We start from the raw sequence: 14,077 nt of genomic DNA, 5'->3' as shown, positions 1-14,077 counted from the left end.
TATCTACTTCTCCCCTCCTTAAAAGATGAGAATTTACACGATTTTCTCTAACTATGATATGGTTCTCGCTATTTCTTGTTTTATCCCTCATCCCTCCTTTCCCTAGCCTCTTTCTTTGTCTATTATCTTAATTACATTGCAAGGCCTTTGTGGAAGGGAATGTGTCTTTTATTAATCTCTGTAAAGGAGCATGCAAAGCTGTGGTGCTACATTGATCAATCTTGCACAATTCTACTTGATCGGAGCGAGTCATTCTGGTGTTTTGTTTTTGATGAGGCATAATTATTTCTGGGAGTGGGTCGTGAGTAAAATATCTGATTTTTCTCATTAACATCACTCCACTCACCCTGGCAAAGGATAGGCAAGTTGATTTTGTTCCTGGACTAGTTCATTTTCATGACAGCTTTGCTCTAGGCTTCTACAAATGCTTGTTAATGATTGTGAGCTCAGTCACAGGAGGGGCTGAAGAGGAGGAACTTGCTGGATTATTTTCTTCCCACAGATCCCTCCCCTCTCCTTGCATCAACGGGTGGGATTTGTTTCTTCTCCTCTGTGGAAACCTCACATGGTCATTATCGTCTGCACATATCCATTTAAGTACATGGAATTAAACTAGTGTAAAATTGGTGTGAGAGGAGAATCAGGCCCAATTACTGAGTCCAGTTGGAACTACAGAGGGAGTTTAGAGAAGCAGAATGTAACTGTCCAGAGCAGGGGAGCCAGAACAATTTTTATAGTAGGGGTGCTGAAGGCTGAAACCATGTATTTGGGTTATTCTTGCAACTTCAAGCCAGAGGGTGCAGCAGCACCCCTAGTTCCAGAACCTATGGTCCAGAGTAGAATTTGGTAACATCATCATTGTTGCACAGTTTTAAATTTGTTGTTTGTGCTTATCGTGGCACCTAGGGTCCTGGTCCTTGATTAGGGCTACTATTGTGCTAGGCACTGTGCAAACATAGAACAAAAAACAAGTCCCTGCCCCCAAGAGTTTATAATCTAAGTGTCATACAGTAGACAAGAGATATCATAGAATCATAGAACTGGAAGGGACCTTGAGAGGTCATCTAGTCCAAAACCCTGCACTCAAGGCAGGACTAAGTATTATCTAGACCACCCCGACTGGTGTTTGTCCAACCTGTTCTTAAAAATCCCCAATGATGGAGATTCCACCACCTCCCTCGGCAATTTATTCCAGTGCTTAACCATTCTGACAGTTAAGAGAGTTTTTCTTAATGTCCTCTCCTGTGTGTCTAAATCTGGGGGGTTCTTGCCTCTCTGGGACCCCCCTCATGAGCTGGGATATAGGGGGACTTGCCCCAATGAAGGTGTCTAAATTCCTCTCCTGCTCCCCTTGTATGGGCCAGGATTTGGGGGCCATGTGCCCATCTACAAGGGTTGGAACACCTCCCTACCCCATTCATGTGAACTGGGTTCTGTCCATGCCCTTTTGGGAGGGTTTGAAGCCTCTTCCTTGCCCCACATGTGATCCAGGATCTGGGGAAGTCCTGTCCCTTTGGGTGGGGAGCTGAGGATGGAGGTACTTAATGCATATCACAGGCTCTAAAGCACTCATGAGGGGAATGAGAACACCCTCTGAGATGCAATTGTTTCAGGTTGTATTTGTCTTCATGGGGTGTTCTCACTCAGCTGAGAACATCACATTGAGATGAATAGGCTGCTTCGGACCTTTCAGAGTCTCCTATGCTAAAGACAGATGTGTAGAGCAGCCCTTTCCCTCCATCCATCCTCGTTGTTTATAAGAAGATGCTTCTAGGTGCTCTAAAATCGACATATTTGTATAAATTTTTTTTTAAATTTCTATGCCTTGTGGAAATACAGAGTAGGATTAGTGATCCAAATTTGGGGTCATTTGAGCAGGGATTCCGGACATATAAGTCCTCTCCCAAAATAGTACCTAACTGACCAACTTTTTCCCCCCTTTTGTTTTTTAATAGTGTTAGATAGGATTCTGTGCATGAACAGCTTGTAAAAGGAGGTGAAGAGTTTGTACATTTCAGAAATTGTGGGATTGGCAGAGTAAAGCAGTGTGTATGTTAACAGGGAATATTGGGGCACTGCTGAACGAGGACAGACTTAAGGTTGCATGGAAAACCTTAACTATGCATATCAAAATGGGAAATGACTGCCCAGGAAGGAGTACTGTGGGAAGGGATCTGGGGTTCATAGCGGATCACAAGCTAAATATGAGTCAACAGTGTAACGCTGTTGCAAAAAAAGCGAACATCATTCTGGGATGTATTATCAGGAGTATTATAAGCAAGATACGAGAAGTAATTCTTCTGCTCTACTGCAGGCTGATTAGGCCTCCACTGGAGTATTGTGTCCAGTTCTGGGCGCCACATTTCAGGAAAGATACGGACAAATTGGAGAAAATCCAGAGAAGAGCAACAAAAATGATTAAAGGTCTAGAAAACATGACCTATGAGGGAAGATTGAAAAAATTAGGTTTGTTTAGTATGGGGAAGAGAAGACTGAGTGGGGACGTGATAACAGTTTTCAAGTACATAAAAGGTTGTTACAAGGAGGAGGAAGAAAAATTGTTCTTCTTAACCTCTGAGGATAGGACAAGAAGCAATGGACTTAAATTGCAGCAAGGGTGGAGATGGATACAGGCAGACGGGGGAGCACAAGGAAACAAGGAGACAGTATTGCTCAGCATGACAAACAGTGGTCTCAGCACACTGGCAGCCTAACCGTTATCAGTTTTTTTTGTTGCCAGCATGGCAAAGGAGAATTTTGAGGATGGATTTGAAGGTGAATAATGATATTGCTTTGCAGAGGTTTACAAGGAGCTCCTCCCAAGTGTGTGGGGCAGCATGGGAGAAAACACAAAGATACAGGTTTGAGAATTTTACAAGACTGGCATCCTGGGTCTATCGGAAGCAGAGCCGACATTTTGGTAATGAATGAGAGATGATAGGTAGGATGGGGATAGATCATGAAGGGCCCTTAAAATGAAGATAAGTATGTTATGATGGGATGCAAAGGAAGGGGTGACATGGGCTAGGGATATCATCTTTGCAGCAGCATCCTGAATGGATGTGAGTGGGACAAGATTGCATTTGTTGAGGCCAGATAAAAGGATGTTGCCGTAATTGAGATATTAGATGATGAGGGCTTGGACAAAAGTTCTAGCTGTGTGGATGGCCAGAAAAGGCCATATTTTAGAGATGTTTTATAGAAAAAATCTGCAAGATTTAGACATAACTTGGATGCAGACCTAGAGAGAGATCCGAGTTGAAAATAACGCCCAGGTTGTGGGCCTGAGTGACAGGCAGGATGGTGTCTGTAGTGGTTGAGAAAAGAGGTGTGAAGAGGGCTTGGAGAGGAAGACTGAGCTGTTTTACCCACGTTGAGCTTGAGCTAACGAGAAGCTGTCAGAGAGACAGGCTGAGATGTTAGTTTGGACAGAAGACAGGTCTAGAAATCTGTGAGTCATCAGCACAGAGATTGCAGCTGAATTCGTGTTTGTGGATGAGATTATACAGAGATAAGATGTAGAGGGAGAAGGGGACCAAGACAAAGCCTTGTGGAACAACCACAGAAAGATGAAGAAGGAATGAGGAGGATTATAGAGGTAGGAGAAGAACCAGGAAACAAACAGAATAACGGATGCCAAGGAAGGATGACATTTTTTTTAGAAGAAGAATATGGTCAGTGGTGTTGAAGGCAGTTGAGAAGTCAAGGAGGATGAGAATGGGGTACTGCTTTTGAGCTTAGCTAGGAAGAGGTCATTAGAGACTTTGGGAAAGGCAGTTTCAGTGGAGTGGAAGAGGTGAAAGCTGGTTTGGAGAGAGTCTAGAATGGAATTGGAGGAGAGGAACTCCAGATAGCGAATATAACAGCACATTCAATGAACTAAGAGAGGAAAGGGAGATGTAGCAGTAGGTGGAGAAGCAAATGGGGCAAAGGGTGGTGCTTTGTAAGATAGAAGAGACTAAAGCATGTTTGTATTGTGAGGGGAAAGAGCCAAAGAAGCAAGAGAGGTTAAGGAAAAGAGTCCTGGGGGGATGAGAGTAGGTATGAGGGAGACTGGGATGGCGGTCACTGGGGCAAATGGAAAGGTTAAAGGAGGACAGCAGACAAGACACTTCTGCATCTGTGACAGTAGAAGGAGAGAGTTGTAGAAGGGCCAGGGGTAAGGGAAGGCAAACTGAGGAGAGGAGAAAGGTCACATCATATTTGGTCAATTTTCTCTTGGAAGAAATCACCAAAATCCTATGCAGAGAGAGAATTGGAGGCAGGAGGAGGGGAAGGTTTGAGTCAAGGGTGATGAAAAGGCAGCTGGGATTGTGGGCATGGGATTCAGTTAAACTGGAGAAGTACAGTTGTTTTGCAAGAATGATGTCAGAACTAAAGGAGAAGAGAATGAATTTGTACTGGAGGAAGTCAGCCTGGTCACAGGATTTCTGCCAGACACTCCCCACAGCATATGACCAGGAGCACAGGAAGTAGCTACTGGGGATGAGCCCAATGGGGCTGGAGGCTGGCAGGGCAGATCTTGCGATGGGAGAGAGGGCAAAAGAGTCAAGGGTGTAGAAGATTGAAACACAGAGAGAGTTAACAACCATATCAATGGAAGAGAGGGCAGGGAAGAGAGGGCTCAGAAGAGACTGGAAGTCATGGAAAGGCCATGTGACAGGGCAGTGCTCGTGGGTGATGCTGAAAGAGCCCCAGTGATAATCAGGGAGGGGGAACTCAGCAACAGAGAGATTAGAGAGAGCAGTGCTTGGTGAAGACCATGTCAAGTGAACATCTCTTTTGGTGAGTGGGAGAGTTGAAGCAGCTCTGCTGGTTGAATGAAGAGGTGGGGGTGAGGAAACTTGTTGCTAAGTGGTCAGAGGGGTCATCCACATAGAAGCTGAAGTCATCAAGGATGAGTGTGGGAGACTGTGAGGAGATGAAGACAGGGAGCCAGGAGTCAAAATCAGAGAGGAAGGCGCATGAGGAGGAGCTCGGCAGATGGTAGAGATGGTCATGGAGTGGGGAGAGGAGAGAAGAGTCAGATGCAGTGCTGTTCGAAAGAGGAGGAACAGAAGATAAGCCCAACACCCCATCATGGCAGAGGACTCCATAAAAGAGTGCAGCTGCAAAGGCAGTGTCAGCCGAAGGGATCCAGGTTTCTGTGAGAGTTGGAAGCTGGAGGGAGTGAGATATGAGGAGGTCATGGATTGTTTTGATCTTTTTGGGTATTGAGTGTGAGTTCCAGAGACAGCAAGAGAATGGGGGGAATAGTTGTGAGGTTAGGAATGGTCCCATGAAACGACTGGAGGTGGTGGCAAGGATGGGTGTAGGAGGAGGAGAGGGTGGGGAGAGGCAGGAATAGAGCAAATGTCACCAGACTTGAGGAGAAAGAAACTGAGGAGGGTGTGGGTGTGGGACCTGGATTTCTGCTGCTGGGAGAATGGGGGAGCGGGGGATGGAGAGGGGAAGAGGAGCAGGTAGAGTTGATTGGAACTGTGGAGGGTTGAGGGTAACGAGGATATTTGTTTTAGCACCTTGTTCTCTGTCTGGGATTGAATAGATGCATTGTCAGACAGCAAAATGCTAAGATACACTAGCAAAGACAATACATTTGCAGTGGGGAGAGTGGGTAGTTGGCATTATTAAAACAAAATATACTGTGTTGTTGGTTATGAGTTTTAGTCAGCACTGTGCTTCCTAGAGCTGCATGTGTAAGACACGCTTGTCTTGTGGAACTTCAGTCTGTTCTGCAGTGCAGGGTTTCATGGAATAGTTTCCCCAGTTGTTAGGTTTTCTTTCTCATGACACCCTAAGTACTATTTCGTGGTAAACACTCTTCTAATTATTTTAATCACTCAGTTGTCAAACCTGCACTGTATAGTTTTAAGTGGCTTGGAAAACAAACTTCTTAACTTTTAGTGGATTGGTAGGTAAACATCAATGGGACTAACCAGTTTCTTGAACTTGGCGAGGAAGCACATATTTGGGCTAGGGGGTATTGTACTGGGGGGAAAATGAGGTTCTATAGCAAAGTGAGGATGCGTCAGTTAACGACTCTTATACTGAGCTGGCTGTCCTTTGAATATTATTATATGACCCAAAGAACAGCAGTATAGTGAAGACAGTCTGTTTATTCATAACTATACCTATACTATCTATACATAACTATACCTATATACTATATATATACTATATATACATACTATACATAGCTATCTATATAACTGTAGATACATGCTGTGATACCACAATATGGATTCAGGATTTAAAAACAAGATTAGATTATTAGAATAAGTCTGTTAATTAATCTTTTTAATTATTTGACCAGCTCTAATAAAAAATATAACATTAGGTGCTGGGCCATTATATCCGTTCCTGTGTTGCTGTTACCAACAACGCAGGAATTGAAATAATGGACTGGCTTCTAATCTGGTCGTGGTGTTTTTGATGATGTTGCCATTTTTTGACATCAGTGTCCCATTCTGAAAGTGTCACCCTTGTGCTAATCAGTAGCAGAAATCCAGGACCTTGCAGGTCAGCTTTGTGGTGGTGAAGAAATCAGTGGCGTAGAATCTGGTTATATATTACACTTAACTTACTTTATTTACACATGTACACCTTCCCTGAAATGATATAGTCAAACAGTGTGCCAACCAATCCTCTCTTCCAGGAATTTTAGCATAACACCAGTGGCCAATTCCCAGGGATCAACTCTGCCTCAAGAAGAAAAGGAGTACTTGTGGCACCTTAGAGACTAACAAATTTATTTGAGCATAAGCTTCCGTGAGCTACAGCTCACTTCATCGGATGCCTCAAGAATTATCTCTGATTGCAACCCAGGGCAGAGGGCGAACTCTCCTGTTACTCATACAGCTCCCTCTCTCCCAAAATTGCCTCTGCACAAAACATTGTACATCTGAAAAGTAACAGCAGCACATGTCTTCCTAAGTGTCAAAACGTGCTTGCACATTAAGAACTTGGAAGATGTGTAACAGCACCGCCTGATGACTCCTAATTATTTATTAGAGCTGCCCAGTTAGCTGAAAAAGAGATTAAGCAAGATACAAGTTCTAAATGCCATCTTAAAATATTTCAAAGTGTGGCTTCACCATGTACATTTCCTTCTCCTTGTGTGCCACAGGTGGGTGGTGCTGCAGTGATGGCTGTTGGCATATGGACCCTAGTTGAAAAAAGCGACTATCTGAATATCCTGGCATCTAGTACATTTGCCGTGTCTGCATACATCCTGATCTTTGCAGGAGGTCTTGTGATGATTACAGGTTTTCTGGGATTCTGTGCAATCATCAGGGAACAAAGGAGCTGTCTTTCCGCAGTAAGTAACTGGATTTTATCTTTAATGGAAGCAGACTCTTACTAATAAGGATCTAATAATCCCTCTGTTGAAGAAAGAAGGGCAGGTACAACATTCTGCTAGTGCCTTTACTTGGCCTGGAGGTGGAATATGGCATGAGGAAGTGTATCCTTTACCAAAAAAGCAACATCTTTTGAGGGCGGCTTCCCACCATGCCAAGCGTTTTCTTTTGTATTTGTGATGCAACTGAGAAACTATTACTGGATACCCATAAAATAAAACCATCTAAAGCAACTTTTAGCAGTTTTATCCAATCCAGGTTGGTTTCAGAAAAGCTCTAAAGTTACTGGTGAAAATGGACACAAAAGTGAAAAGTGCTGACTGCCACATCCAAACTCAGTGTTACATGACCACAGAAAAATTGCAACTCTTTTCTTATCTGTTTTGCTCCCTATTTCTATCCAAAACTTCCATAACAAAAATGTTTGTTTTGCTTTTTACTTCGGTTCACCCTGCAGAGTCAATGTAGTTCAGAGGGAGGAAGTGGAAATCTATTCTGGCTTGTTCATTATTGACAGAATTATTTACTAAATGCCAATTAAATGTCCATTCAGTTACAGCTGGGCAAACCCACTGGCATTAGAGGAACTGCACAGGTTTCACTGAGGGCATGGTCTGAAGACAATGAGTTGCACATGTGCACTGATGTCAGAGGCAGCGGGAGCTCTCTTTGAGTGGGGGACGGAGGTGCATAATGAAACCTAAACAAACAAAGCACTGTACTAATCATAGGCAGTGGGGAGAATTGGGGCAGAGAGGGGAAGGAAGTGTTGGCGCTCTGCATGCTAAGCAAGGGAAGCTCCTGAGACTTGACGGAGGGAGATCGGCCAGCTCCAGGCTGGGAAGGGAGTTCCCAGTGTTTCATGTCCCTCTTGCCAGGGGTAGTTAGCTGCTCCCAGCCCAGTCACATCACCACAATTTCTACCTGGCCTGATCCCAGACACTGCAGTGGCCAATCCAGCCCCTCGGGATCCTGGTCTTGTCTCCACTCCAAGAAGCTGCAAAGCCCTACCCTGCCTGAGCAGCCTGAGCATGTGCAGTGTATGGAAGATTGCCGCACACATATGCAATTTACAGGGAGCACTGTTTCCCAGAATGTGTAGCAAAACAACTCACGGGGGTCAGGAAACATAGATTGGTCCCCATGATATTTCCATTGATGGCGGGCTAGTGCTTGCTGCCCCCTCATCCCCCAGTTCTGCCACCCCTGATTGAAGTCATAATTGGGCCACCAGAATCTTTATTACTGATGGTGTGCAAGAAACAAAAATCCCAGCTTGATTGTCAGACCCCAGGCTGAGTTTGCAGGGCTGGTAGTTAGAAAAACTACTTTTTACTTGCAAACTGAGCACATTTGCCTGGAGTCACTGAAAGATCAGAGACATGGCATCCTGCAATGGTATTGTCAGTGTGTCCGTTTTTAGAGATAAACCATCGCTTAAGAGCTGATGTTCCTGGTGGAGGAGTATAAAAGGAAATTAGCAGTTTATATAAGTGATTAAACACCAAGTCAGACTTGAGTGGTTCATAGACCTTGGGCTCGCTGTAAGCACAACGGTGAATGTCAACCTAGAAGAAAAATTCTTTGGTAGCAGTTTGTTCAGCAGTCTCCATTCAGTTTGCGAAGTAGTATCATAGAAGTGTAGGACTGGAAAGGACCTTGAGAGGCCATTTAGTGCAGTCCCCTGCACTTATGGGAGGACTAAGTAATAACTAGACCATTCCTGACAGGTGTTTGTCTAACCTGTTCTTAAAAACCTCCAATGACACAGATTCCACAACCTCCCTAGGCAATTTGTTCCAGTGCTTAACTACCCTGACAGGAAGTTTTTCTTAATGTCCAGCCTAAATGTTCCTTGCTGCAATTTAAGCCCATTTGCTTCTTGTCCTATCCTCAGAGGCTGACGAGAATAGTTTTTCTCCCTCCTCCTTGTAACAACCTTTTATGTACTTGAAACTTGTTATCGTGTTCCTCCCTCCTTGATATTCTCTTCTCCAGACTAAACAAACACAGTTTTGTCAATCTTTTCTCATAGGTCATGTTTTCTAGACCTTTAATCATTTTGTTGTTCTTCTCTGGAGTTTCTCCAATTTGTTCACATCTTTCCTGAAATGTGGTGCCCAGAACCGGACACAATGCTCCTGCTGAGGCCTTATCAGTGCAGAGTAGAGTGGAATTACTTCTTGTGTCTTGCTTACAACATTCCTGCCAATAAATCCCAGAATGATGTTCACTTTTTTTTTTTTCAACAGGGTTACACTGTTGACTCATATTTAGCTTGTGATCCACTGTAACCCCCAGATCCCTTTCTGCAATACTCCTTCCTAGGCAGTCACTTCCCATTTTGTATGTGTGCAGCTGATTGTTCCTTTCTAAGTGGAGTACTTTGTATGTGTTGTTATTGAATTTCATCCTATTTACTTCAGACCATTTCTCCAATTAGTCCTGATCATTTTGAATTTTAATCGTATCCTCCAAAGCACTTGCAACCCCTCCCACCTTGGTATAATCCACAGATTTTGTAAATGTACTCTCTATGCCATTATTTAAATCATTGATGAGATATTGAACTGAACCAGACCCAGAACTGATCCCTGCAGGTCCCCACTTGATATGCCCTTCCAGTTTGACTGTGAACCACTGATAACTGCTCTCCGGGGAGGATTTTTATGCATGCACCTTATAGTAGCTCAATCTAGGTTGTATTCCCTAGTTTGTTTATGAAATGGTTATGCGAAACACTGTCAAAAGCCTGACTAAAGTCAAGATATTGCATATGTACATTCAGAGATGAATCCAGCACAGAGCTCTCTCCTCTCTTAAGGCCCTGTCTGCTGGAAGACCATCAAAAGTACTGCCTCTATAGTGGCTGAGAGGGCTTTTCCCTAAGCATTCTGCCATTTTCTGAAGTTTCTTGGGATTGTAGTGAAGCCTTTCTCTTCCCCCCACCATCCTTCCTTTTCAGTTTCCCTCTTCTCACTCCCACATCCCAGGGCTGCCAGACATGTTGGATCTCCTTCTCATTTCCACTAAGGCCCCTTTATGCTTACATTTGCTTCACAACCCCTTTTCACTGCTAAAGCAGTGTAAAGGGGCCTTAGTGTAAATGAGAATCAGATCCATTATCTCCAGAGGAGGCATTTACAGGCTTGGGGGACAAATTTCTTATTTCCAGAGTAACCACTTGTGTTATAACAAAGAGTGTTGTGACTTCAGGGAGGCAACAAGTAGCAGAAGCAAATAAAATGTTAAGAAATGAATATGGGACTTTTCATTAGCTATGTCAGAGGGTAGCGGCCCACTGAAGGAATCCGGGCAGGGCCCAGCTACCTCTGACAGGGCTCCAGAAGGGAGAATGAGGCAGCTCAGGTTCACCTGGGAGTAGTTAACTCACTGAGTAACTGGGAGGCTGTTAATTAGGCAAGAAAGCACCTGGCAATGATAAAAAGGTAAGGACATCAGTTAGAGGAAAAGCTTCTGAGGAGACAGGTGGTTGATGGAGAGACAAGGGATTGTAGAGAGAGGACCCTGCCACAGATGGGTGAGACTGTTCCAGGCAAACTCAGAACTGGTCTACACGGGAACTTACATCAGCATACTGGTCTCTCTGGTGGGTGTGAAAAATCTACAGCCCGGAGACATGTAGTTAGGCCGACCTAACCCCAGGATAGACGGTGTTACTGCTGGGCCACTGTAGTCATTAAGTGTAGATGTACCCTGACTCTGTAAAGAGGGAGAAACAGGGCAGGAGGCTGGGGAAGACTACAGAGGTAGGAAGTAGCTCAGAAAACCGCAAGGGACTGAGAAGGATTGGTTCTGGGTGTTCCAAACAAGGGCCTGAGCTAGAACCGAGTGAAGGCTTGGTTCTGGGTTCCCCTACCTACCCCAGCCAGAGACTGTTGGAGAAGAAACTTTCAACCCAGGAGACCCAGGGTTGATTAGCCCCTACTAGAGCTACACTCCACTGCAAGGGGATACTCTGGAGACCATGGTGCCCCTTCTACAAGATATAAATAATCACAAATGAGAGGGAAATACAAGTAAAATGTGGTTATATTAATTCTAGCTCTCCAAAATTGGGATATAATTCCGGAGTCAGAAATGAACAGGAACTGATCTAATTCATCCATAACTCTAATTATTCAACTTCTTATTTTATGTCTCATGGGACGTCTTGAAAATGTGGGTTCACCTGTGCAGCAAATTAGGAACAATTTTGCTTTGATCTCATATAAACAGAATGAACTTCAGTTATCCACAAGATGTTAATGGCTCTCTTATAATGTGCCAGTGTCTCCCGTTCACATGGGCTTTTTAACACTTTGTTCTGAATTTTATTGCATTATTTATTTATTTAGGGCCAAATCCATAAATGCCTATTCAAATAAAACTCCATGAAACACCAAAGGCTATTTTTGTGAAAAAATTTGAAATTTCAAAGTTGTTTGTACTTGACCAATTTTTCATTCCCTCCCCCACCCCACCCGCAATTTTTGTCATGACTTTTTAAGACATTTTCCTCCAAAATGTTATTGAAAACATTATCAGAAATAATATTGAAATGAGTATTGATATTTTTGTATACTAAAAAAAAAAGTTTTGCTACAATGAAAAATGCCAATAATCTTGATAGTGGTGTTTGAACGAATTTGTAGGGGGAAAATTGGTGGGGAAAGAGGAGAGAAATGGTTCATGGGAAAATGTCAACTATGTAAATTTGGAGGAAATCATTTTTGAGAAAAAGCCATTTTTCTCTGATGAATTGTTTTATTGATTTTTCTTATAAAACAGATAGTGAAAAAGTATGAAAAGGTTAATAACTTACAGCTTGTAAATGTTTCCAAATACTGCACATTTCACAGAATATCCATGCAATTATGCAGTTTTACGGCTTACCAAATCTACAAGACCAGACAACACAAAACCAGACAACACTATACAGATACAATGTGTGAAGTGGTGGTAACAGTAATAAAATAGAAGAAGACACATGAATAAGTAGAAGAGGAAAGAAGGGAACTAGGAGCGGGGACAGGGGAGGCGTTAGAGGGAATGGAGGGTATCACATTATTTGAGCTATCTTTCCACTTTTTTCATCCAGATGTATCTAGAAATGGGGTTCAATTTTTTTCAGATTCATATAACTGCTCTCTACAGCGATAAGCTATACTTTCTGTGGCTGTTAACTCTTATTTGAAAAAGGTTGACCAGCTCTAGCTTTGAGTGATTAAGTTCTGATTAAGGACTTCTAGTTTAGATTCACTGATTTCAGTAAAAAGAAAAGGACTTGTGGCACCTTAGAGACTAACAAGTTTATTTGAGCATAAGCTTTTGTGAGCTACAGCTCACTTCATCAGATGCATTCAGCGGAAAATACAGTGGGGAGATTTATATACACAGAGAACATGAAACAATGGGTGTTACCATACACACTGTAAGAAGAGTGATCAGGTAAGGTGAGCTATTACCAGCAGGAGAGTGGGGGTAGGGGGAGGGGCAGGGGGACCTTTGAAGTGATAATCAAGGTGGGCCATTTTCAGCAGTTGACAAGAACTGGGGTTTGAAAGTGCTCAGAAACTCTCAGGATCATGACCTGTGCTTACGCCCATGAAATGGCTTCAGTTAGATACAGGGGGCCCCACTATAACAGCTTGAAAATAAGCATGGTGCAAGCCAAATATGTCATACTGTGACTATTTTAACTGTAAGGCTATTAGTCATGCTTGATTACATATGGTTATCTTAATAAGAAGGATTGTATAGCAGCAGCGGCCCAAGAATTTGTACAGTCACTGCTTACGGATACACAGTTGAATCTAAATCTGAAACATTTTGTCTGCTAAAATGGTGAAAGTGCTTAAGGGAAGATTTAGATTATGCTTTTTACCTAATTGCACTCAAACTGGATTTTCAGCAGACTATTTTATTTATAAAAGTTTATTCATTAGTAGTTTATTTAGCAATTTGCATTCATAGAACTCCAAGTGCATCACAAAGGGTGTGTGGGGTGGGGGGGCAGAGTATATTATCCCCATTTTTAAGGTGGAGCAACTGAGGCACAGAACAGTGAACTGACTTTCCTAAGATTTCACAGCAAGTCAGTGTCAGAGCTGGGAATAGATCCCAAGTTTTTTGACTCCTAATCCTGTGCCCTATTTTACTAGTGACTAAACTGAGATTTCTCTCCACCCCAGAAAGATATTTAAAGTGTTATTTACAGGTATTGAAACCCCTGGAACAATCTGCAACTATATCAGTTGCAAAACCAAAAATGTATGTGTACGTGACTCTCTCAAATGTAAAAACAAGAGCAGAGGTATTTCACAGTATGTAACAGTTATTTAGTTAAATAGTAATTGATTGCTGGTTCTATTTCCCCAGCCCTAAAAAAACACAAAAAATCCTGCCATAGAAAAGTCATCTTTTATTTCATTTTCTTTTCCTTCACTCTTGTTTCAAATTTGAGCATTGACACACTACTGACACTCTGCATATTATGAAGGCAAATGAACTGATGAACAAACCTTGGCTGCACAGCCGTGCTCTGAGCCAAGATAAAATCTATAACTAATATGAGTAATGCATTGTACAAGAAGGCTGCCATATGGAGCCATTCATTATCCCTATGCATTTGTTATAACAGAGAGAGAGATGGGTACTCGCCTTAAATGAGCCAAATTATATTTCAGCCTGTTGCAGGACTACACTGAATAACTATT

The 14,077-nt window shown here is 42.8% G+C and overlaps 1 protein-coding gene across 1 annotated transcript in view; it reads left to right on the top strand.

The window, feature by feature from the left end:
- The window catches only part of TSPAN11 (tetraspanin 11), a 138,992-nt gene that overhangs the window by 27,563 nt on the left and 97,352 nt on the right, over positions 1-14,077 (top strand). Inside the window, exon 2 of the mRNA XM_077807405.1 lies at positions 7,127-7,318. Coding sequence (XP_077663531.1) covers positions 7,127-7,318 — 192 coding nt within the window. The remainder of the gene's footprint in view (positions 1-7,126; positions 7,319-14,077) is intronic.

The sequence above is a fragment of the Eretmochelys imbricata genome, chromosome 1 (genome assembly GCF_965152235.1).
Source record: "Eretmochelys imbricata isolate rEreImb1 chromosome 1, rEreImb1.hap1, whole genome shotgun sequence".
Taxonomy (NCBI): Eukaryota; Metazoa; Chordata; order Testudines; family Cheloniidae; genus Eretmochelys; species Eretmochelys imbricata.
The sequence above is the reverse complement of the archived record's forward strand: the minus strand, read 5'-3'. Positions and strand labels throughout refer to the sequence as shown.